We start from the raw sequence: 24,285 nt of genomic DNA, 5'->3' as shown, positions 1-24,285 counted from the left end.
CATCCCTATCTAGTTACCTGGTAGAATCTTGTTCTTGCCCAGAACAGTGCAAGATATTGAGCTATGAAATTATCACTCAAATCCACTACTCTTGTTAACATCCAGGACTTTATAACCGTGTACACAGCTGTCCAAATATCACATGTCCAGCACGTGCAGGTTGCCTGTTCTTTACTCATGCACAACATGCATGCCAATAACCCGACACACTTGATGCACTGTTAAAAATTTACTGTAAAATTTACAGTAAATTACTGGCAGCAGAGTAGCCAGTATTTTACTGTAAAATTTACAGTAACAAAAACCCTACTGTAAATTGTAGAACAGTATGTTACTGTAATTTTTACACTACTGCAAGATGTTACTGTAAATTTTTAACAGTGTATACACAGACAACCATTCACACTCACATCTACGGTCAATTTAGAGTCACCAGTTAACCTAACCTGCATGTCTTTGGACTGTGGGGGAAACCGGAGCACCCGGAGGAAACCCATGCGGACAGAACATGCAAACTCCACACAGAAAGGCCCTCGCCGGACACGGGGCTCGAACCCGGACCTTCTTGCTGTGAGGCGACAGCGCTAACCACTACACCACCGTGCCGCCCTGAGGCTAATGTTTAGGCCTAAAAACCAACATTAGATTGCGTCTGTATACTTGTAGAATTGATACAGATGTTGCCGACTTATGCACACGTTGAAAAATACCGGTCATAAAAACAAATCAGTATGAGTTCAACAGACCGACTAGTGGCCTAGTGGTAGTGTGTCCGCCTCTCGATCGGGAGATCGTGAGTTCTATTCACGGTCGGGTCATACCAAAGACCATCATAAAAATGGTACCTACCACCATCTGGCAAGGCACGCTGCAATACAGATGTGCATGGGGAGTTAAACTCTCGTGGTTACCAGAGGACTAGCCCCCCACTGTAACCCTAGCTATGTAATAGGCGAGAGGCCGAGGGCTATGGAAACGGAGATCGGCGCCGCCTGATGCGCCACATATAGGTTGGGCCTGGTTAGTACTTGAGTGGGAGACTGCCTAGGAATACCAGGTACTGTAAAGCGTGGGAAGGACTTTGACTTTTTGATGAGTTCAACAGCCAGTAAAGCTTGTTAGGCAACTTGCAAAAGAGCTTGCTTCCTGCTCCCTTACCAGATTCACGGCAGTGGGTGAGTGGGTTGCATCAGCATCCGTCCGCTCGCTTCGTGCTTAGTGCCAAAAAATTCCCAGAAGCCTTCGCGCGTTACGGTAGCAGTACACTGTACTGTATAAACATAGCCACCTACAGTTATTTACTGTATAAGCGTCGCACAGTATCTTACTGTAAATTAATACGGTGCTATACTGTAAGTTTTACAGCAATTGTTTACAGTGTGTTGAACTAGCAGGATGGCTCTGAACACAGCACGACCATGTGTAGAAATGTGCACTGGAGAAGCATTGACTGGAAGAGGTCTCTGTTTACTTGGCCTAGCTATTCATAAAATATTTATAGGGTTTAAAGCAAACAGCAAACCTGAAATACCATATTATTCAAAATTACTGTATATAATGCTGTAAAGAACTTTAATAGAGCTCGTTTAAACGATGCTTTATCCTCTGAAAAAACTGCTCAGCCATAGGCAAATATAAAACTTTACATTGAGCGGTGTCTAGTTGCTACATGTATTTTATTTGGACAAAGAGACTATAAAGGTACGTATGGGAAAGTAATTTAAATTGGAACTGCAGTAGTTTAGGCATTAACATGTTGTGATTATATTAGACCGTTCCCTTGCTTCTTGTTCGGTGTGACTTCTGCCATAATTTTTAATTTTTTTTTATGTTATACTTTAAATTACCACAATTTTTCTTGTAGTAGTGTATGGTGTGCTTGAAAAAGTATATAATGGTGTACAGGGGGAAATAGAAATTTAGACACTTGTTGTTGTTGTTGTTGTTGTTATTAACTCATCCAGCCGACAGGTGTTGTTCGTCATCTGAAAGGGCGTCGTCCACATTTCACGAAAATCGCTTCTTCTCTTTCAATAATAATAATAATAATAATATACAATTTATTTAGTGCCTATACAAATATGCTCTAAGTGCTTTACAATCACAAACTAGTAAATAATAATTCAATAACTTATATATATAAGGAGCAGTAGCCTAGCCTAACAATAAGCAATACCGGACAATGTGCAATATAATGTGCAATATAAAGTGCAATATCTCTCCTGCTGCCCCCCTTCCTTTTTTTCTTTCTCCCCTCCTCTCTCTCCTCCCCCTTCCTCTCTTCCCCATATCTTATTCTTTTTATGTTTGTATATGCAAATACTTAATTTATTTGAATTTATCTAGAAGTTTTTCTCTATTTCTTTTCTCTGTTTATCTGTAATGATGCTGCTGGAATCTTAATTTCCCTGAGGGAACCTGCCCAAAGGGATCAATAAAGTTTGATCTAATCTAATCGAATCATCTCATCTCATTATCTGTAGCCGCTTATCCTGTTCTACAGGGTCGCAGGCGAGCTGGAGCCTATCCCAGCTGACTACGGGCGAAAGGCGGGGTACACCCTGGACAAGTCGCCAGGTCATCACAGGGCTGACACATAGACACAGACAACCATTCACACTCACATTCACACCTACGCTCAATTTAGAGTCATCTTAACCTAACCTGCATGTCTTTGGACTGTGGAGGAAACCGGAGCACCCGGAGGAAACCCACGTGGACACGGGGAGAACATGCAAACTCCGCACAGAAAGGCCCTCGCCGGCCACGGGGATCGAATCCGGACCTTCTTGCTGTGAGGCAACAGCGCTAACCACTACACCACCGTGCCGCCCCCTAATCGAATCAAATCAAATCAAATCTAATCTAAGATATATAAATTTAAAAAAAAACCTATAGATTTAAAGCAGGCCTAAAAAATGCGTCTTAAGTCTAACTTTGAAAACATTAACGTTCTCGGAAATACACACATGGTCAGGCAATTTATTCCAAAGAAACGGAGCATGTGAAGAAAAGACCTAAAACCATAATTGTTCAGTCTGGAGGAGACTGGGACAAGCCGGATAGCAGAAGTAGAGGAATGTAAGTTTCTACTAGGTTTATACACTGTCAAAAGCTCTTGCAGGTAAGAAGGTGCAAGACCATTCAGACATTTAAAAGTAAGTAGATTAATCTTGAACAAAATTCTAAATTCAACTAGCAGCCAATGCAGCTCCTGTAAGACAGGCATTATATGATCGTATTTGCCCTTTAATTCTTCACCAATTTTTATTCTTTTTGGCAGGAAGGTCGGTCTGCCTGGGGTGCATATAGCTTCTATGCAAATTTGCATAATTGCAATTAATAATGAAGATATGGAGTAATTAAGCCCTAATGAGCAGTTTCCACACAAATCGCTTCTTCTCCCTCAGTTCTTCACCGATTTTTATTCTTTCTGGCATGAAGGTAGGGGTACCTAGGGTATAACTTCTACCCAGATTTGCTTAATTACAGTTATTAATGAAGTTATGGACTAATTAAGCCTTAATGAGCAGTTCAACAAAAATCGCTTCTTCTCGGTCAATTCCTCACCGTTTTGGATTCTTTCTGGCAAATAAGTAGGTATTCCTAGGGTGGATATAGCTTCTATATATAGCTTGTACATAGTCTATATAGCTTGCAACATTTATTGTGCAAGGTGGCCCACTTTAGATCATTCCGGAGTGAGCTACGTTGTCATTGATGGTCTCGTTTAATATACTTGCACTTCAGATTTGCACAAATAATGTATTTTGACTTTGTATGTATAAATATGACTGAAAAATTATAATACTGTAATCATAAGCATAAACAGAGGTAGGTCTAAAAAACTAAATCAATAAGAAAAATGTATTCCGACCCCACAAATGATTAGCTTTTGAAAGCATTGTGGTTTAATTTTAGTCCGTTCCTCTTGGCAAACTTGTCTTCAGTTTCACAAGCTCATTGATGGCCTCTCAATTTTAAAATCCTCCATTAATTATCCATGGGATTCAAGTCAGGAGATTGGCAAGGCCATGCAAGCACCTTCACCTTCTCTTTTCAAACCAGGCTTGAGCGATTTGGGCTGTATGTTTGGGGTGATTGTCTTGTTGAAATATCAATCTTCTTCCAAGATGCAGTTTCTTGCCCAATGAGATTAAATTCTCCTCTAATATGTCCTGGTACATTGCTCCATTCATCTTTCCTCCAGTGATGTGTAATGGTCCAGTACTGTTTGGGTGTGGTGTTCTTGGGATCACACACACAAAACCCTTCTTTGTCCAAAAAAGATGAGCTGAAGTATTGCCAAAGAGCTCTATTTTTGTTTCATTTACAGTACCAGTCAAAGTTTGGACATACCTATTCATTCTTAGATTTTTCTGTATTTTGTATTTTCCACCTTGTAGAACAATACTGAAGACATCAAAACTATGAAATAACATAGATGGAATTATGTGGTAAACAGAAAAAGTGTTAAAAAAGAAAATAGGTTTAATATTTTAGATTCTTCAAAGTATCCAGCGTTTACCTTGATGATGCTTTGCACACTATTGGCATTATCTTAACCAGCTTTATGAGGTAGTCACCTGGAATGCTTTTCAGTTAACAGATGTGGCTCATTAACAGTTACTTTATCTTCCACTTGTACTCCATGGTGTTTCAAGGGGAGATGGAGATGCTGGTCAAGGGCTTGGTGTGTGTGGCTTTGGCAGGAGACAGGTGATGGATACTGCGAGTCTCTCTCATGCCGTCAGTCCGGCATTTACGAGGGAGTCCTCAGGCTCGGGTCTCTGAGCTTCTCATATTATAGGCTCTGAATGCTGGATGGTGGATCAACAATCTGTTGAGATGACCACTTGATTCTTTGTCACTGGATGTGAGTGAGGACTGGTGTTGTACCCACCATTTTCCTTATCTCTTCATTCCTTATTCTGTCTCACCTGGTCTTATTCACTGTCAAAAGTTAGTGGAATGTCTTGCCTTCTTATTGCGTTTGAGATCAAACAGTAAGCAGTAAATAATAAAAATACAGTAAACAGCCCTATTCCACAACTGTAGTGATCCATATTATGTCAAGAACCACTCAACTAAGTAAAGAGAAACAACATCCATCATTACTTTAAGACATAAAGTGTCTTTTAATTAATAAAAATAAAGAAAAAACATTGAATTAGAAGGTGTGTGCAAACTTTTGACTGGTATATCATTCCAAAAGAGTTCTGATTTACCTAAATGCTTGTATATGTGCATCTCTGTGCTTCTTTTTAGCAGAGGAGTTTTGTGTGGGCTGTAGGAACAGAGCTGATTGTGGTGCAGGTCATTGCTTATTGTTCTCTGTGTAACTGTTGTTCCTGCTGCTTTCCGGTTGTCCTGCAACTCTTTTCGATTGTTTCCTTTCTCGCCTTCCTCATCATAAATTTGAGAGCAAACTGTGAAAAGAGGGCGGCACGGTGGTGTAGTGGTTAGCGCTGTCGCCTCACAGCAAGAAGGTCCGGGTTCGAGCCCCGTGGCCGGCGAGGGCCTTTCTGTGCGGAGTTTGCATGTTCTCCCCGTGTCCGCGTGGGTTTCCTCCGGGTGCTCCGGTTTCCCCCACAGTCCAAAGACATGCAGGTTAGGTTAACTGGTGACTCTAAATTGACCGTAGGTGTGAATGTGAGTGTGAATGGTTGTCTGTGTCTATGTGTCAGCCCTGTGATGACCTGGCGACTTATCCAGGGTGTACCCCGCCTTTCGCCCGTAGTCAGCTGGGATAGGCTCCAGCTTGCCTGCGACCCTGTAGAAGGATAAAGCGGCTAGAGACAATGAGAGAATGAGACTGTGAAAAGAAACGTGTCTAGATACTTATTTTCCCCTCAATGTAGTTTAAAAAATGACATCACAGTGTAAATTAAAACTCATTTCCTTTTAAATTCAAATTCTTGTTAATATACGGAGAAACCAAATCTAAATAAATCAAACGCGTGTCATTTGTGAGTCTACAAGTACAGGCGTGCATTTTAGTGTTTAATGTTGCAAGTGATTCTTTTTATGCGTTAAGTTTAATACCCTCATGTTCTCGTGTCTGTGTGGGTTTCTGTGGATTCTCAGGTTTCCACCCAGTTCCTAAAAATATGTCCTTAAATTTTCCCTGGGTATGAATCTGTGTGTCTGAATCGGTGCGTGTTCATGGTGCCCTGCAATGGATTGGAGTCTCATCCAGGTTGAATTCCTGCCTCATGAAAGTTGTTTGCAGGATACACTCTGGCTCCACTGTGACTCTGAATAGGATAAAGCAATTGCTGAAGTTGAATGCATGAATTTTTTTATCCTGTTATCTTGAAGGGTGCCAATACATCTGGATTTAACCACATGTCAGACTATACTTTTTTGTACAGCATGTCTCCAAATGGTTGGGCCTCAGATGTGGGAACTGAAGTTTAGCGTTAATATCCGTTATTCTGGACAGCCGCATTTGTATGTTGTTATAAGTGAGCTGATGTTTGAACAAAGGAGATTAAGAGGTGGGGGATAGAGGAGAGATGTGCCTGGAGAGGGAAAAAAATCCAACTCCCTTGGCAGTCTCAGACCAAGCAAGTCTGGATTCAGGCTGGAGATGGATAGGGCCAAGGAGGAGACAGGAGGGGGAAGAGGATTATGAGAAGGGAAAATTTGATGATGGCATGGATAAGAATGGTACATTGTAAAGATGGGAGGAAACTAAACCTATTTATACCAAATGTATATAGATTTTGGTTGAAAGGTCATGTCCAGTAGTGATCTCTCAGGTTGATTTTCTTAATTTTGTCTTATTTCCCTTGCATCTTTCTCATGTCCTTTCTTCCTTCCTAACGTAGACATTTAACAGTTATTCCACGAAATCGAGTCGTACATGAGCTGATAGCTAAGGAGGCACATAGCAGCGAGTCAGCTGTAAGCCATGTACAACGAGATTGAGTGGAATAACTGTTTTATTCTATCCACATTCACATGGATTTTGAGAAACGCAGCATTTTGAATTTTATTTTTTTGCAAATTCAATAAATTAAAACTTTATACAAAACATGTGACAAAATCATCACTTAAACCAGTATCTCACTGGGCTGCGACAGCTTGCGACAAATTGTGAACGTCATTTGCGAGAGAGTTTCAAAAGTGTCTTTAAACATTCGCAGGGCTTCTCAATTTCCTCGCATGAGTCGCAAAGTGTCGCTCCTTCGTCGCTGAAATTTTGAACATGTTCAAAAAATTCGTGCGACAAAATTCCTCTCAAAATAGCCGCAAATGCGTCGCTGGTGTCGCAAAGCTGTCGCAAACCCTTCTCAAGTCAGTTTCCGTGAGACTTCCACTACTTCCCTGCCTGCCGAGGGAAAGCCGGACTGCGACAGCCTGCGACTAGTTGGAGACACAACAATTGCGGTAAAATATGCGAATATCATCTCATCTCATTATCTCTAGCCGCTTTATCCTTCTACAGGGTCGCAGGCAAGCTGGAGCCTATCCCAGCTGACTACGGGCGAAAGGCGGGGTACACCCTGGACAAGTCGCCAGGTCATCACAGGGCTGACACATAGACACAGACAACCATTCACACTCACATTCACACCTACGGTCAATTTAGAGTCATCAGTTAACCTAACCTGCATGTCTTTGGACTGTGGGGGAAACCGGAGCACCCGGAGGAAACCCACACGGACACGGGGAGAACATGTAAACTCCACACAGAAAGGCCCTCGCCGGCCCCGGGGCTCGAACCCAGGACCTTCTTGCTGTGAGGCGACAGCGCTAACCACTACACCACCGTGCCACCTATACGAATATCAATTCAGTGTAATTCCAAGTGAAAATTGTCGCTAATTCGCATATTTTATCGCAATTGTTGTGTCTCCAACTAGTCGCGGGCTGTCGCAGCGCAGTGAGATACTACCCTTAGACTGGAAAGAAACCGCTGAAATGACAGTGGCACTTTGTGAAAAATGCTATACTAATAATTCTGGAAAAATAAAAAAGATACGTTCTTATCATTAAATACTTTTATTCCATACTTTGTTGCTTTTTTTTTGTATTTTGGGGGGTTTTGTTTTTATTTCATCCTCGGTTGGTTCAGCAACACAGTCTGCCATTTTGTTTTTCCTTCTTCTTCTTCAGGTTTTTTTTTTTTTTTTGGTGGTTGGCAAACCAACTTAAATGTGCATTACCGCCACCAACTGGGCTGGAGTGTGGAACAGGAGATAGTGGGGGGGGGTCTATATTCTTTTAGCTATTTCTGTTTCTTTTAAATACTTGATGACAAAGCCACCATTTTGTTTTTCTCTACTCACGGTATATGAGCTGATATCTTAGTAGTAGAGCAGCCAATCAGCGCCCACGATTGCTCATATCTAGTGAATGTGGATAGAATAATTTTTGATAGAGACTGAATTAATATAAGTACAAAGCTGCATAGCCTTTTGCATTTATTCATTTGGTGAGAGAATGCAATCCCAACAAGTAGTAGTCCTACTTTGCAGTTTCTGAAGGTTTACTTTCACTTTGAGTGCTGTTTATTTAAAATAACAGTAGAGCCTGATGTTGGAGTAATGTACTTACCTCTGTGGATAACCCATTTAACTAACTCCCACAGCACAAGCCCTGTTTTAGATAACGTCATCATGAATCAAAGTGCAGCAGATGCCTTGTAACAGGAGAAATACTTCAGCAAATGCTCCTGTCACATGTAGTTTAACCAGCAGTTGGTTTTTAAGAAAAGAAAATTATTGAGAGGAATCTGGTCTCTTCCACAAGGAGAGTAATGTTGCGTATATCGCTGCACAGCTGTGGGCCCTGAGGGCCTCTTCCCCTGCCGCTAACCCTAATGGCCTCCCACTCAATATGCTTTTATTAATTTCCTCGTCAAAGTCACATTCCTGACATTTCTGCTCAGTCTGGCTTCATTCTGGAGGAATGAAACGTCTCTGTAAACGAAGAGAGCAAGTCGGTGAAAACCAGGGTGATCAGACGCGCAAGTGTGTTGAAGCAGAACATGGTATAAGACAAGGTCTTGAGAATGACATTGTGCTTTCGGATCACATGCTGAGAGAGGAATGGGTTTCCTTGAAGTGTGTCATCATACCGGCATCACACAGGAGACAGGAAACCCCAGCAGCTAGAGCCAGTCTGAGCAAGGCAAGCAGAACGGGTCACGCAGCTGCAGGAAGTCTCAGAAAACCCCATGAAGTTCAGGATTAGTGTGTGGAACAACTCGAACTTTCTCTCCCTTACTGTCAAGTGAACACACAAATATACAGTACCAGTCAAAAGTTTAGACACCCCTACCCATTTACAGGGTTTTCTGTATTTTTACTATTTTCTAGAATGTGAAAAAAAACCTGGACATCAAATCGACGAAATAACGTGTGGAATTATGTAGTAAACAAAAGTGTTAAAAATGTTTGATATTTTAGATTCTTCAAAGTTGCCACTGTTTACCTTGATAACGCTTTGCACACTATTGGCGTTATCTTAACCAGCTTCATGAGGTAGTCACCTGGAACGCTTTTCAGTTAACAGATGTGTCTCGTCAAACTTTAATGAGTGCAATTTCTTGCCTCCTTAATTTTTGAGATCAAACAGTAAATAGTAAATAATAAAAATACAGTAAATAGCCCTATTCTACAACTGTAGTAATCCATATTATGCCAAGAACCGCTCAACTAAGTAAAGAGAAATGACATCCATCATTACTTTAAGATGACTTCTTTAGTCAAGTTTATTTCTATAGCGCTTTTAACAATAGACATTGTCGCAAAGCAGCTTTACAGAATTTTAATGACTTTAAACATGAGCTAATTTTATCCCTAATCTATCCCCAATGAGCAAGCCTGTGGCGACGGTGGCAAGGAAAAACTCCCTCAGGAAGAAACCTCGAGAGGAACCAGACTCAAAAGGGAACCCATCCTCATTTGGGTGATAACAGACAACGTGATTATAACATTTTTAGCAGTTTTAACACGAAGTCTGGGTTTTTTTAAGTCGTAAACTCTTCATTGATGGAAACTTGAGTGCAAAACTGTTAATGACAACTGCAGTCCTAAAGTTAGCAAGTCAACTGTAGTCCTCAGCCAGAAAAGCATTACTGTAAGTGTCCAGAGCGTCTTCCAAGTGCAACTTTCAACTGTCCATATGGGCCCGTCCTCCACAGGAGCGATGTGATGAGACTCCAGCCAGATGTAGGGCATCAGGATGGGTCCTCCCCCCCCCCTTTAGTGTTCTGCCTGATGACAAGTCCACTCTGACAGCTTCAGCCATCAAATTTTCTCAGGAAGAAATATAGTAGGTTTCCCGTTGCCTTTTACTGGATTATTATAGAAGTTTTCTCCTCTCAACCATTCACAGACACATTCACACCAATGGATAATTTAGAATAGCCAGTTAACCTAACCACATGTCTTTGGACTGTGAGGGAAACCAGAGCACCCAGAGGAAACCCACACAGACACGGGGAGAACATACAAACTCCACACAGAAAGGCCCATGTCAACCACTGGGCTTGAACCCAGAACCTTCTTGCTCTGAGGCAACAGTGCTAACCACTACACCACCATGCCACCCTTAAGACATGGAGTGTTTTTTAAATTAATTTTTTTTAAAAAACATTAATTTAAAAAGTGTGGCCAAACTTTTAACTGGTACTGTATCGCTGGATTTTTTATTTAGATATAGCTTTAAGGTTCTCGTAGGCTGGTTTCTGTGAGACCAGCTGTCTGTCTGTCCGTTGCCGTGCTCACAGTTGAGGGTCGGCAATCCAGGAAGCTATCAGCTAGCTTCCCTGAATTCTCTTGGGTGGTTATAGCACACCAGAGGGACCCAAACCCTCATCTGGTGGCGGGTACACGTTCACATCTATGGGCAATTTAGAGTAGTCAATCGATCTAATCCACATCTTTGGACTGTGGAGCACCCAAAGGAAGCCCACACAGACACGGGGAACATGCAAACTCCACACAGAAAGGCCCTCATCAGTTACTGGGCTCGAACCCAGAACCTTCTTGTTCTGAGGCAATAGTGCTAACCACTACACCACCGTGCCGCCCTGTGAGACCATCGTTAATAGTAAAAGCATTCCTGGCACTTGCAGTTACTGGAGTAAAACCTCCAGTGTGCTGCCCAGTCATGTTTTACTTGCCCAGAACCTGACTCGTCGAAAAAAATGGTAACTAAAATAACAATATATAGTTTGCAAGTTAAGTGCATTTATGCAAACTGAGAGTAATGAATGACTACATGATTATTATCCTCTTCTACCAAAGTTTCTAATTCTGCACATTTTGTTGCAACCTTGAGAAAAAGTCAGTAAATTGCTGGCTGATGTTTCAGCTATGAGATGCGGCTTTCTCTCCTTTCACTGCACGTAAAAAATATTCAAGTCTGGCTTGTGTCTTCATTTTTTCTTGATTTGTTTAACCTTGAGGTGACTTACTGAGAGTGGAGTGTTATACTGCAGCATTGCACTGCATTTTATTTTGCTCGGTTTTATCAGTGTTTCCAGAAACCTGTATGTTCCTGATTTGGAAAAGACTGGCTGTAATATGTGCTTGCTAATTAATCTGCCCAGTAACAGTCATTTAGACCTTCCTGTGTGCTGGGCAACGCAGAATAAAAAAAGCATTTTAACCTGGACACCAAATCAGCTCGTCTCAGACACCCAGGCTACTGATTTGTCGAAATCAAAGTGTCAAAAAATAACAGAATTTATTTTTTTCGCAGTCCAAATCCTGCGCTCTGAGTGGCTGGCGAGCGGGTCCGTATCCTATGGTACGGACCCCAGTTACAGACCCCGGTTACGGACCTCTGGCGATTCGCTCGTTCACAACAACAACAAACATAGTAGCATTTTTTGTCAACATTTATCTTTTTTTTACAAGATTTATTTATAAGATTATCAAAAATCTTATAAATTTTTGCCAGCATTTCTCAGGAGAATAGCATTAATTTTACAGCATGGATAGCGATAACGACAGTCTTCACAGCGAAAGCGAGTTTTACTACCCTGAGGAAGAAGAAATAAAAGAAAACATTTCAGGAGGAAGCTAAAAACCTGTAATTTGCTAACACCAAGCAAAAATATGACTGAATCCTGAATGACTCAATTTTGTATAAATAGGGGACTACATAGGCGGCAAAATGTAGTTTTTTTCCTGCTATGGAAGTGCACTTGTATACTGAGGAGGAAGCCATTTGCATTACAGCCATGAATGAGGATTCAAAATGGCGGCTCGGCTCGGTTTCCCCTTTCGGGCGCTCTCGTTTTCTGTTAGAATTTGGTAAAGAAAAAAATAAATATATTATTTACCAGCTTAAGGTCGGTCCGTATCGTGAAATACCGTGACCTCAGCCTTGAATACTGACCTCGGCCCGGAGGGCCTCGCTCAGTACTTTCAAGACCTCGGTCACGGTATTTCACCATACGGACCTCCCAGCTGGTAAATAACATGTATACACGGAGTGCAGAATTATTAGGCAAGTTGTATTTTTGAGGATTAGTTTTATTATTGAACAACAACTATGTTCTCAATCAAACAAAAAGACTCATAAATATCAAAGCTGAATATGTATGGAAGTTAGAGTGGGGTGTTTTTAGTTTTGGCCATTTTAGGAGAATATATATGTGTTCAGGTAACTTTCACTGTGCAGAATTATTAGGCAACTTAATAAAAACCAAATATGTAGCCATTTCACTTATTTATTTTCACCAGGTACACTGATATGACAACTCCAGATTTGCAAATAAACATATCTGACATTCAAACACAAAACAAAAACAAATCAGTGACCAATATAGCCACCCTTCTTCATGAGGACACTCAAAAGCCTTCCATCCATAGATTCTGTAAATTTCTTTATCTGTTCACGACCAACATTGTGTGCAGCAGCAACCACGGCCTCCCAGACGCTGTTCAGAGAGGTGTACTGTTTTCCCTCTTTGTAGACCTCACGTTTTATAATGGACCACAGGTTCTCTATGGGGTTTAGGTCAGGTGAACAAGGGGGCCATGTCATTATTTTTTTCACCTTTCAGACCTTTACTGGCTAGCCACGCAGTGGAGTATTTGGACGCATGAGATGGAGCGTTATCCTGCATGAAAATCATGTTTTTCTTGAAAGATGCTGACTTTTTCCTATACCACTGCTTGAAGAAGGTTTCTTCCAGGAACTGGCAGTAGGTCTGGGAGTTGAGTTTGAGTCCATCCTCAACTCGAAAAGGTCCAACAAGCTCGTCTTTGATGATACCAGCCCATAGCAGTACTCCACCTCCACCTTGCTGGCGTCTGAGTCAGAGTGGAGCTCTGTGCCCATTACTGATCCAGCCACAGGCCCATCCATCTGGCCCATCAAGAGTCACTCTCATCTCATCAGACCACAGCACCTTAGAAAAATCAGTCTTAAGATATTTCTTGGCCCAGTCTTGACGTTTTATCTTGTGTGCCTTACTCAGTGGTGGTCGTTTTTCAGCCTTCCTTACCTTGGCCATGTCCCTCAGTATTGCACACCTTGTACTCTTTGACACTCCAGGAATGTTGCAACTCTGGAATATGGCAGAACTGGATGCTAATGGCTGTTTGTTAGCTTCACGCTTGATTTTCCGCAGATCATGTGCAGTTATTTTGCGCCTTTTTTTTTCCCCACACGCTTCTTTCGACCCTGTTGACTATTTGCAATGAAACGCTTGATTGTTCGGTGATCACGTTTCAACATCTTCACAATTTCAAGAGTGCTGCATCCGTCTGCAAGACATCTCACAATTTTAGACCTTTCAAAGTCTGTCAGATCTCTCTTCTGACCCATTTTGCCAGAGGAAAAGAGGTTGCCTAATAATTATGCACACCTGATATAGCGTGTTGATGTCATTAGACCACACCCCCTCTCATTACACAGATGCACAGCACCTGATATACTTAATTGGTAGTAGGCTTTCAAGCCTAAACAGCTTGGAGTGGGACAACATGCATTAAAAGGATGTTGTGGTCAAGATACTCACTTGCCTAATAATTCTGCACTCAGTGTATATAATTTTTTTTTATATGGTCAGTGAAAGTTTCTGAGGTTTACATCATCAGAGCAGGTTGTAGGTCAGTTTGTGACTAAGGGCCTGGTGCCACAACACCGATAACTATAGCTATAACTACAACTAATGACTGTACCTCTGCCTGAATTTAGTTCCAGTCTGGAGCAGAAACACCACAACTATAATCCCCACTATAATATCACTTGGTCCTGACACTCAGGGAAATAAATGCATGCACCTAAGGAATAGTCATGGAAGTTTTTTCCAAGTAGTACCACATTATTCCGGCTCATACTGTACAGCTTGGACTCCAAAACAACCCATACACTCCAGTGGTTCATAAAATACAGATAGGTCACAGACTACGGAAATATAATAAAAAAGGATACAAAATACAGAGTGGTTACGGATTTTAATACGGATGCATCACGGATGTTAATAATTTACGGATTGGTCACGGACGTTTCAGTGTATTACAGATTGGTTACCGATTTCATATGGATGATGTATCACGGATAAAAAAATGAAGAAGTCTAAAACGATTAAATGCTTGGACTGCCAAAGTTCATGATTAAAGTATCTTACCTGCATTTATATGTTTACTTTATTAATTTACTATTAATATTTCATGGAAAATCACATATCCATGAATAAAAGATCCGTGCTTTGTATTATATTTTTTTATTTTCCATGATTCTGTATTCTGTGACTTCATGATGCAACAAAGATGTACAAAGATGCCCAGAAAAAATAGCACGTGCTCAGACAATGTCGCATGTAAACAATTACCTGATTGGTCAGATGTTTTATCGGATCAGGTCCAGGCCTGGAAAAATCACTCCAGAATCAATCTCACTGATACTGATAAACCCAGGCCTGGGCTATAGGTATCGTTATCAGTCTGGTGTGAGCACCAACCACATAAACTGCAGGGGACGGATTTATTTACAGCTATCATTATAGTTATAGTTATCGGTATTGTGGGACTGAGCCTTCAAGCATGAGGTACGGTATGTAATATGAATACTGAGTTGGGGGAAGTACTGATGTATTTAAAGGAGATACAGAGAACCTTTATTTTTAAATACATTTCTGAGTGTATAGTATCTCCATCCTCGACTCTTGTATGCTGCATAAATGAGAATAAAACAATATATATTTTCGAGAGTTAAAATCGATTGCAAAGTTGGCGTTCGAGCTGCCCTGCTGAGCCAACCAGCCCTGAGTGTGTGACGTCACAGTGGTAATCGGTTTTAAGGTCGAGACCTTTGACAGCTATAGACCAAAGCCATATAAATAAAAATTTGTGGTGAAAGTAAGAAATACCATTACCGACTTGCTCAACTAAGACTGATTTGACTTCACTGATTGTGGGTTGACTCTCATTAAAACAGGATAGGTGTTATAACTTATGCAACATACATGTACATGCATGCCTTTTCACTGATAAAACATAAAAGGCTAATTAAATAATCAGATGAACTGAGACAATCACATTCTGAAGCAAATTAAATAATCTTATACCGCTAACTTAAACACACAATACAAGTTACATGTATTAATCTAAATGCAGGTAAACAACGTGTGCTGTTGTTTTTGTTGTTTTGTATCCAAATGAGAGTCGCAGCTTACCCGTCTGTGTTCTCGCTTCTTGAAGGCCGATCTTGTGGCTGATTGTTTTGAAATAATCTGACATTCAGTTGTTCATTCAGTTCTCCGTTCATTCACTTCTTCCATGTAAAGGCGAGATATTGCTGCTGAGGCAAGCATATCCAGTGGAGAAATCAGACGGCTGGGCCACTCATTCTCCATTTTCTCCATACTGAGTACTCCGCCATTACTCCTCGGCTCAGGCAATTACCAAAACCCAGGACGGGACATCACCGGTTTTAGCAACAACCGCGGGGAGGTCACTGCCCGAGCAATAACATGTCACGTCCCATTCCGTCCCGGGTTTTTCTAACAACCCTCGGCTCACACTCCGGGAGAACTGGTGCAACTGAACTTACTTTCCTTTTCTTATAGTTTTCTTTTCCTTTAATTGTTGGTACTGCACCCTCTTTCAATACGGGCTTATAGCCAACGCTCCTCAACAGATCAGAGGTCTCATACGAGTCTTCAGTAAAATGTGCAGAGCAGAGGAGAGACCACTTCATAGGTGCCCAGTGTGCCCATGAACTTCTTGCAAAACGCATCCAAATCTTTGCAGTTTGAACATTCTTGGGCCACGAATGCAACGTAAATCCACCTTCTGTCGTATTGCTGCACCGGCGAGCAACACATCTACGTGACATGGCGATAAATTAGCTCAAAATGGAGGATCGGAGTTGCAGCCAGCTCTGTGTTTTAGTATAGCGGAAATGGTGTTGAGACCAATAGACTTCCTGCTGTGACGTCACGGATGTCAAGGTCATTCACTCAGACCGCTACCTGTATAAATCATTTTAATCGTAAAAATTACTATATTCGATTTATTGTTAATGCTTAAAACTATTCCTGTGCTATTCTTGAGGTCTCAAGGCATTTATAAACAAAAAGTGAGGCCATGATTCTATGTATCTCCTTTAAGGTTAAATGCAGACCACGCGTTCAAGAGAGTGGTATCGAGAGGGATTGTGGAACTGTATTGAGTCACATGAAGTGAACTAGAATGAAGGTGGCACTTCAGGCTTCTCTCAAATACTTATATTCGAACTTCATTGGTTATGCATGCTCAGGATCTGGCAAGGTCGCTTTTATGGGGTTTGAAGTTTCCAATAGCTTTCATATGACATTAGAGATTATGTCGTCCCCTTTAGCAAGGCCAAACCCTGGTATGAGAAAATAACGTTTTACCACCACACAAGCAACCACGAAATGTCTTGTAAAGGATTCCTCAAGGCCAGTTAGCAGCGGCTTGTTACACATGGGAAAAGTTGTGTATCTGTCCTCCAAACACAGTGAGGGGGAAAAAAATAATTGCATGACCGAACCTTTCTCTCAGCCCCCAGGGAAAATCGTCTCGTTAAAAATTGGAATGTGTTAGATAATTGCAGCACTGTACATTTTTATACAGGCCTCTGTGATGACATGGGGCATTCTTTTTGTGTTAACTTCAGAGTTACTCTTCAATTACCGCACACCAAAATTATATGTCCTGCAGAACTGTTTCCCTTTTCCCTCCGCTCTGTTCACTCTCACTCACTCATCTCTGCCTTGTTTTTCCACAGACCACTTCCTCAAACTTGATGCTCCCATGAACAACATCACCACGTCCCTGGGCCACACTGCCGAGCTGCACTGCCATGTGTCGGGAAACCCGCCGCCCACTGTGCGTTGGCTGAAGAACGACGCTCCAGTGACTCCAGAGGCGCGGCGCGTTTCCTACAAACAGACTCCATATGGCTCTCGACTGCGCATTCGCAACCTGGACACCACCGACACCGGCTACTTCCAGTGTGTGGCCACCAACAGCTACGGCATCGTCTCCACCACGGGAATCCTCTTTGTGAAATTCGGTAAGTTTTTTTCTGGAGCAGAACGTTAACGATTCGTTGCCATGTATTAAAAACATAAAGTATCACTCGGTACGTTTCATGGTTGAATTTGTAATGTTTTCTTTTTGGTGTTGATTTGTTTCTCTTGGTAACTTTAATGATATCATTTCTCAGTGCACGATCCATTCCATCGTCCTGTCAATAAACAAATATGTGTCAGCACATAAAAAGTGAAATCCAGAGCAACATTTTGGAGTTGGATGAAGTGAAATGAGGTCAGCATGGTCATTTTGCGTTGCACTGTACTGTGCCAGTTCTCCACGTTGGCAGCGGGTGTTCATCAGAGGCTATGGTTTGTTCCCGATCTGCTGTATAAAAAAAAATTCCTGTTCTTTCTTCTCCAGATCCGCTGCCAACCCCCCAGTCTGGAAAACCTTCACCGTGAGTCTGTTTTCTTCCTCTTTACCTTGTACCACATCCAAGCACCTTCATTACTGATCATTAACCAGAGCAGTGGAAGAGGAAGAAAGAATGCACTGCTTAGCTAAAATAGTAAAAAGTCTAGGCTCAAAAATATGTGTTAATTCAACAGTCCACTTAAGTAGCCTTCATAATACAATAATTTAAAGAAATACTCCAGCGTTTTTGCATCTGTATCATATTTTTTGCACACATTACTCCAGCTACATCTCCAGACTATGTGTAAGTACAACAAGCAAAACACTGAACATCTTTCCCGATACTTAGCATGGAAGTCTAATGGGAGTTGTTGAATCCAGGCAATAAACATTTACGTGAAACATAGTTTTGGAGAGGCGGCATGGTGGTGTAGTGGTTAGCGCTGTCACCTCACAGCAAGAAGGTCCGGGTTCGAGCCCCGTGGCCGGTGAGGGCCTTTCTGTGCGGAGTTTGTATGTTCTCCCCGTGTCCGCGTGGGTTTCCTCCAGGTGCTCCGGTTTCCCCCACAGTCCAAAGACATGCAGGTTAGGTTAACTGGTGACTCTAAATTGACCGTAGGTGTGAATGTGAGTGTGAATGGTTGTCTGTGTCTATGTGTCAGCCCTGTGATGACCTGGCGACTTGTCCAGGGTGTACCCCGCCTTTCGCCCGTAGTCAGCTGGGATAGGCTCCAGCTTGCCTGCGACCCTGTAGAACAGGATAAAGCGGCTAGAGATAATGAGATGAGATGAGACATTACTCCAGCTACATCTCCAGACTGTGTGTAAGTACAACAAGCAAAACACTGAACATCTTTCCCGATACTAAGCTCAAAATGAACTTAGCATGGAAGTCTAATGGGAGTTGTTGAATCCAGGCAATAAACATTTATGTGAAACATAGTTTTGGAGAGGTGGCACGGTGGTGTAGTGGTTAGCGCTGTCACCTCACAGCAAGAAGGTCCTGGGTTCGAGCCCCATGGCCGACAAGGACCTTTCTGTGCGGAGTTTGCATGTTCTCCCCGTGTCCGCGTGGGTTTCCTCCGGGTGCTCCGGTTTCCCCCACAGTCCAAAGACATGCAGGTTAGGTTAACTGGTGACTCTAAATTGACCGTAGGTGTGAATGTGAGTGTGAATGGTTGTCTGTGTCTATGTGTCAGCCCTGTGATGACCTGGCGACTTGTCCAGGGTGTACCCCGCCTTTCGCCCGTAGTCAGCTGGGATAGGCTCCAGCTTGCCTGCGACCCTGTAGAACAGGATAAAGCGGCTAGAGGAGATGAGATGAGATATTTTTGGAGAACACTTTCATCTATACGAGTTTATTCGATCCACATTCACTGGATATGAGCAATCACATAATGATTGCTCATATCCCTGCTCCAGTGTTTGAAAGTTGCATAAAACTACATAATGATGTATTTTGTCTCTCTCATTTAAAGATTGCTCTTGTTAAGGTGCAACAGTTTGCGATCAAAAAGTTCAGAGATAGTTCCTGTTGTGAACAAACGGAGGCCATTCGCATGCAGTAACTTTCATAAAAATGCAAATGCATATGTGCACGTTGTCACAAAAACCCATATAACACAGGTCCTGATGTTTACAGCGTAACGTCACGTGGCATACCGATTCATGAAAGCTACTGCTCATTCCTGCTGCCCGTGCATGACCGTGCTGCGTTCTGGTCATTCACAACAGGAACATTCCCACAGTTTTTGATCACACTTTGTACACTCACTGGCCACTTTCATAGGAACTTGTTCTTGACTCTAAGATTCCTGTTTTCAGCTGGCAGGAGTGGAACCCAATGTAGTCTTCTGCTGTTGCATGCTGAGATGCTTTTCTGCTCACTACGGTTGTAAAGGGTAGCTATGAGTTACTATATCCTTCCTGGCAGTTCAAAGCAACCTGGCCATTTTCCTCTGACCTCTCTTATCAACAAAGCATTTCCACCCACAGAACTGTCACTCACTCTATTCTATGTAAACTTTAGAAAATGTTGTGTGAGAAAACCCCAGGAGATCAGCAGTTTCTGAAATACTCAAACCAGTCCATCTGGCACCAACACGCATGCCACAGTGAAAGTCACACTTTGAGATTGCAATTTTTCCCATTCTGATGTTTGAAGTGAACATTAACTGAAGCACTTAAGAAACAATGGAATACAAAACGTGTGTTCCATGTGTTGTTTCAAAGTTTTGGTGTCTTCAGTATTGTTCTGCAGTGTAGAAAATGGTAATACAAAAAAACACTGATGCAAATCACTGATACTGTATCAATCCCTTAAGGATTTAATTTGCACTTTTGAAAAGCTACCTCTTCCCTTGATTCATGGTTCATTGCAAAAAAAAAAAGCTCTCGATTTGTATCTGCATGATTTTATGCATTGTGCTGCCATCAAGGGATTGGCTGATTAGATCTCATCTCATCTCATTATCTCTAGTCGCTTTATCCTGTTCTACAGGGGGTCGCAGGCAAGCTGGAGCCTATCCCAGCTGACTGGGGCGAAAGGCGGGGTACATCCTGGACAAGTCGCCAGGTCATCACAGGGCTGACACATAGACACAGACAACCATTCACACCTACGGTCAATTTAGAGTCACCAGTTAACCTAACCTGCATGTCTTTGGACTGTGGGGGAAACCGGAGCACCCGGAGGAAACCCACGCGGACACGGGGAGAACATGCAAACTCTGCACAGAAAGGCCCTCGCCGGCCACGGGGCTCAAATCCGGACCTTCTTGCTGTGAGGCGACAGTGCTAACCACTACACCACCTTGCCGCCCGGCTGATTAGATAACTGCATAAAACAGCAGGTGGATGGGTGTTCCTAATAAAGTGGCCGGTGAGGGTATAAGAACTGTACAAATAAAAAAATTCAGTTAAAACCTTAAAAAATATGATTTGTACATGTATGCCAGCAATTTACATGTACAACTGAAATGGACTTTTTAAAAAATGGTCAGTTGAGTGCATTCATCTGTTTGACGCTGTGTTGCTACTCTGCTTGGGTCAGCTGATTGTTGGGATTTGTGGCCTTAGAGACATGTGTGTTGTCAACAGTGGAGTTGCAGTTTGCTCTCTGTGGACAAACTACACACCAACATCACTCAGAACATGATTAAAGGACCCATCTTCCATCTCGGTTTCTTTTTTCAATTCTCATTTGTCAGCTGCTATTAACGCCGATACCGATTTATCAGGAATTAGCTAATATTGGACGATATTATCGGCACGTCACTTTATGGTTCGGGAACGACTGTATAATACAAGTATTTGCTTTAGATCAATGTACAGACATATTTGCTTGTTAAATCTAAAGCATGGGCGATACAGATTGCTGTTTGAGGAGGGAAATGTGCATTAGATGTCTGTAGCGAGAATCGCGTGGGGGTGGAGCACAGAGGACGGCAGGACAGAGATCAGGTTTGTCTAACGGCTTTATTGCCACACTTTTCAGGGTCACAATACTGTTTCAAACCAGCGCTAGAGACACACACACACACAGCGTCTCGTCCGGCTCTCCCTCTGCTCTCGCTCTCCCTCCTTAAATAGGGCGGTTTACTGGGGAGAACACACAAAACACAGGTTAATGACACTCAGGTGAAGCGATTCTGCCACTTACCTTCCCCAACTCCGCCCTCCTGTCACAGACCGGTGCTTGACCACGCCCCCGCTGCCACATACCCCCACCGCCCGACTCAGGCCGGGCGCCCGTCCGGCCCGCAGCCGACTCCCCCCCCCCTTGACGGGAGAGGAAGTCCGCCACGACCATCTGCGCCCCCGGCCTGTGGACCACCTTGAAGTTGAAAGGTTGGAGCGCCAGATACCAACGGGTGATCCGCGCGTTGGCATCCTTCATGCGGTGGAGCCACTGGAGGGGCGCGTGGTCCGAACAGAGGGTGAAAGAGCGCCCCAGCAGGTAGTAACGGAGGGCGAGGACCGCCCACTTGATGGCCAGGCACTCCTTCTCGATAGTGCTGTAGCGCCCCTCACTCACTGACAGCTTCCGGCTGATGTACAACACTGGGCGGTCCTCTCCCCCCACCTGCTGGGACAAAACGGCCCCCAGCCCTCTGTCCGACGCATCCGTCTGCAACAAAAAGGGGAGAGAGAAGTCAGGGGAGTGCAAAAGTGGCCCCCCACACAGTGCAGCCTTTACCTCAGAGAAAGCCCGCTGGCACTGCTCCGTCCACTGGACCGGATCTGGCGCCCCCTTTTTAGTGAGGTCAGTCAGCGGGCTGGTGACGTCCGAATAATTAGGTATAAACCTACGATAATAGCCAGCCAGCCCCAGGAACTGTCTCACCCCCTTTTTGGTCTTGGGTCTCAGGCAGGCCGCAATCGCTGCTGTCTTATTAATTTGGGGACGCACCTGCCCGTTACCCAAGTGGAAGCCCAGATACCGTACTTCCACCCGCCCAATCGCACACTTCTTCGGGTTGGCAGTGAGCCCCGCCCGCCTCAGCGACCTAAGGACGGCCCTCAGGTGTTGCAGGTGCCGCTGCCAGTCATTACTATAAATGATTATGTCGTCTAAGTAAGCGGCCGCATAGGTGGCGTGGGGCCGGAGGATCCGGTCCATCAGCCGCTGAAACGTAGCGGGCGCCCCAAACAGCCCAAACGGAAGTGTGACGAACTGGTGTAAGCCGAACGGTGTGGAAAAGGCCGTTTTTTCCCGGGATAATGGAGTCAAGGGGTTCTGCCAATATCCCTTCGTCAAATCCAGTGTCGAGTAAAAGCGAGCCGTGCCTAGTCGATCAAGCAGCTCATCAATACGAGGCATTGGGTACACGTCGAATTTAGACACCGCATTGACTTTTCTATAGTCCACACAGAACCGGACCGAGCCGTCGGCCTTGGGAACCAAGACCACCGGGCTGCTCCAGCCACTGTGGGACTCCTCGACGATGCCCATTTCGAGCATGGCCTGAAGTTCTTCCCGAACCACCTTTTTTTTGTGTTCGGGTAATCTATAAGGACGGCTACGCACTACCACCCCCGGGGGCGTCTCTATGTGGTGTTCTATGAGGTTGGTGCGTCCGGGCCGGGGCGAGAACACATCCGAAAACTCGGCCTGCAACTGGGCGACCTCCGTGAGTTGGGTCGGGGAGAGGTGGTCTCCACAGGGGACCGGAGAGGTGCGAGATGCCAATGACCCTTTTTGGATCTCCGGCCCCAGCTCCGCCTTCTCCGGAACTACCGACACCAACGCCACGGGGACCTCCTCATTCCAGAGCTTCAGCAGATTGAGGTGGTAGATCTGTAGCGCCCCCTCCCTGTCCGTTCGCCTAACCTCATAGTCGACGTCCCCGACTCGCCGTGTGACCTCGAAGGGCCCTTGCCACTTGGCGATTAATTTGGAGCTCGACGTGGGCAACAGGACGAGTACCTTATCTCCCGGAGTGAACTCTCTAAGGCGCGTGCCCTTGTTGTACAGGCGGGTTTGCCGTTCCTGGGCCTGCCGCAAATTCTCCTGAGTTAAGTGGGTGAGCGTGTGGAGTTTTGCGCGCAGATCCATAACGTATTGAATTTCATTTTTGCTCTGCGAAGGTCCCTCCTCCCAATTTTCCCGCAGTACATCTAAGATGCCGCGCGGCTTACGCCCATACAGTAATTCAAATGGGGAGAACCCCGTGGAGGCTTGGGGGACCTCTCGCACTGCAAACAACAAGGGTTCGAGCCACTTATCCCAGTTACGTGCGTCCTCACTTACGAATTTTTTGATAATATTCTTGAGGGTGCGGTTGAACCGTTCGACTAAACCGTCCGTTTGTGGGTGATACACGCTGGTGCGGATCGGCTTAATACCCAGTAGCCCATACAGTTCGGCCAGTGTTCGTGACATAAACGAGGTGCCTTGATCAGTCAGAATCTCTTTCGGGATTCCGACCCGGGAGATGACGTGGAAGAGGGCCTCTGCAATACTACGTGCGGAGATATTGCGAAGAGGCACCGCTTCCGGGTATCGCGTTGCATAGTCCACCAGAACCAATATAAAGTGGTACCCTCGTGTTGACCGATCTAATGGCCCGACGAGATCCATCCCAATTCGTTCAAACGGGGTCTCGATTAATGGTAGGGGACGCAAGGGCGCTTTTGGAATGGCCGCTGGATTTACTAACTGGCATTCGCGGCACGCCGTACACCACTTACGGACGTCGCCGCGAATCCCCGGCCAATAGAATCGGGCCATTATCCGGGCGAGTGTTTTATCCTGCCCGAGGTGTCCCGCCATGGGATTAAAGTGAGCCGCCTGGAATACCAATTCCCGACGGCTCTTTGGAATTAACAACTGGGTGACACGCTCCTTCGTCTGAGTGTCCTGCGTCACTCGGTATAACCTATCTTTTAA

General features: G+C 43.9%; 1 protein-coding gene across 1 annotated transcript in view; it reads left to right on the top strand.

The window, feature by feature from the left end:
* ror1 (receptor tyrosine kinase-like orphan receptor 1) overlaps nucleotides 1-24,285 on the top strand; it is a 343,781-nt gene that overhangs the window by 273,857 nt on the left and 45,639 nt on the right. Inside the window, exons 3-4 of the mRNA XM_060919932.1 lie at nucleotides 17,230-17,517; nucleotides 17,901-17,937. Coding sequence (XP_060775915.1) covers nucleotides 17,230-17,517; nucleotides 17,901-17,937 — 325 coding nt within the window. The remainder of the gene's footprint in view (nucleotides 1-17,229; nucleotides 17,518-17,900; nucleotides 17,938-24,285) is intronic.

This window comes from Neoarius graeffei, chromosome 4 (genome assembly GCF_027579695.1).
Source record: "Neoarius graeffei isolate fNeoGra1 chromosome 4, fNeoGra1.pri, whole genome shotgun sequence".
Taxonomy (NCBI): Eukaryota; Metazoa; Chordata; class Actinopteri; order Siluriformes; family Ariidae; genus Neoarius; species Neoarius graeffei.
Note: the sequence above shows the minus strand (reverse complement) of the source record. Positions and strands in the feature narration are given on the sequence as shown.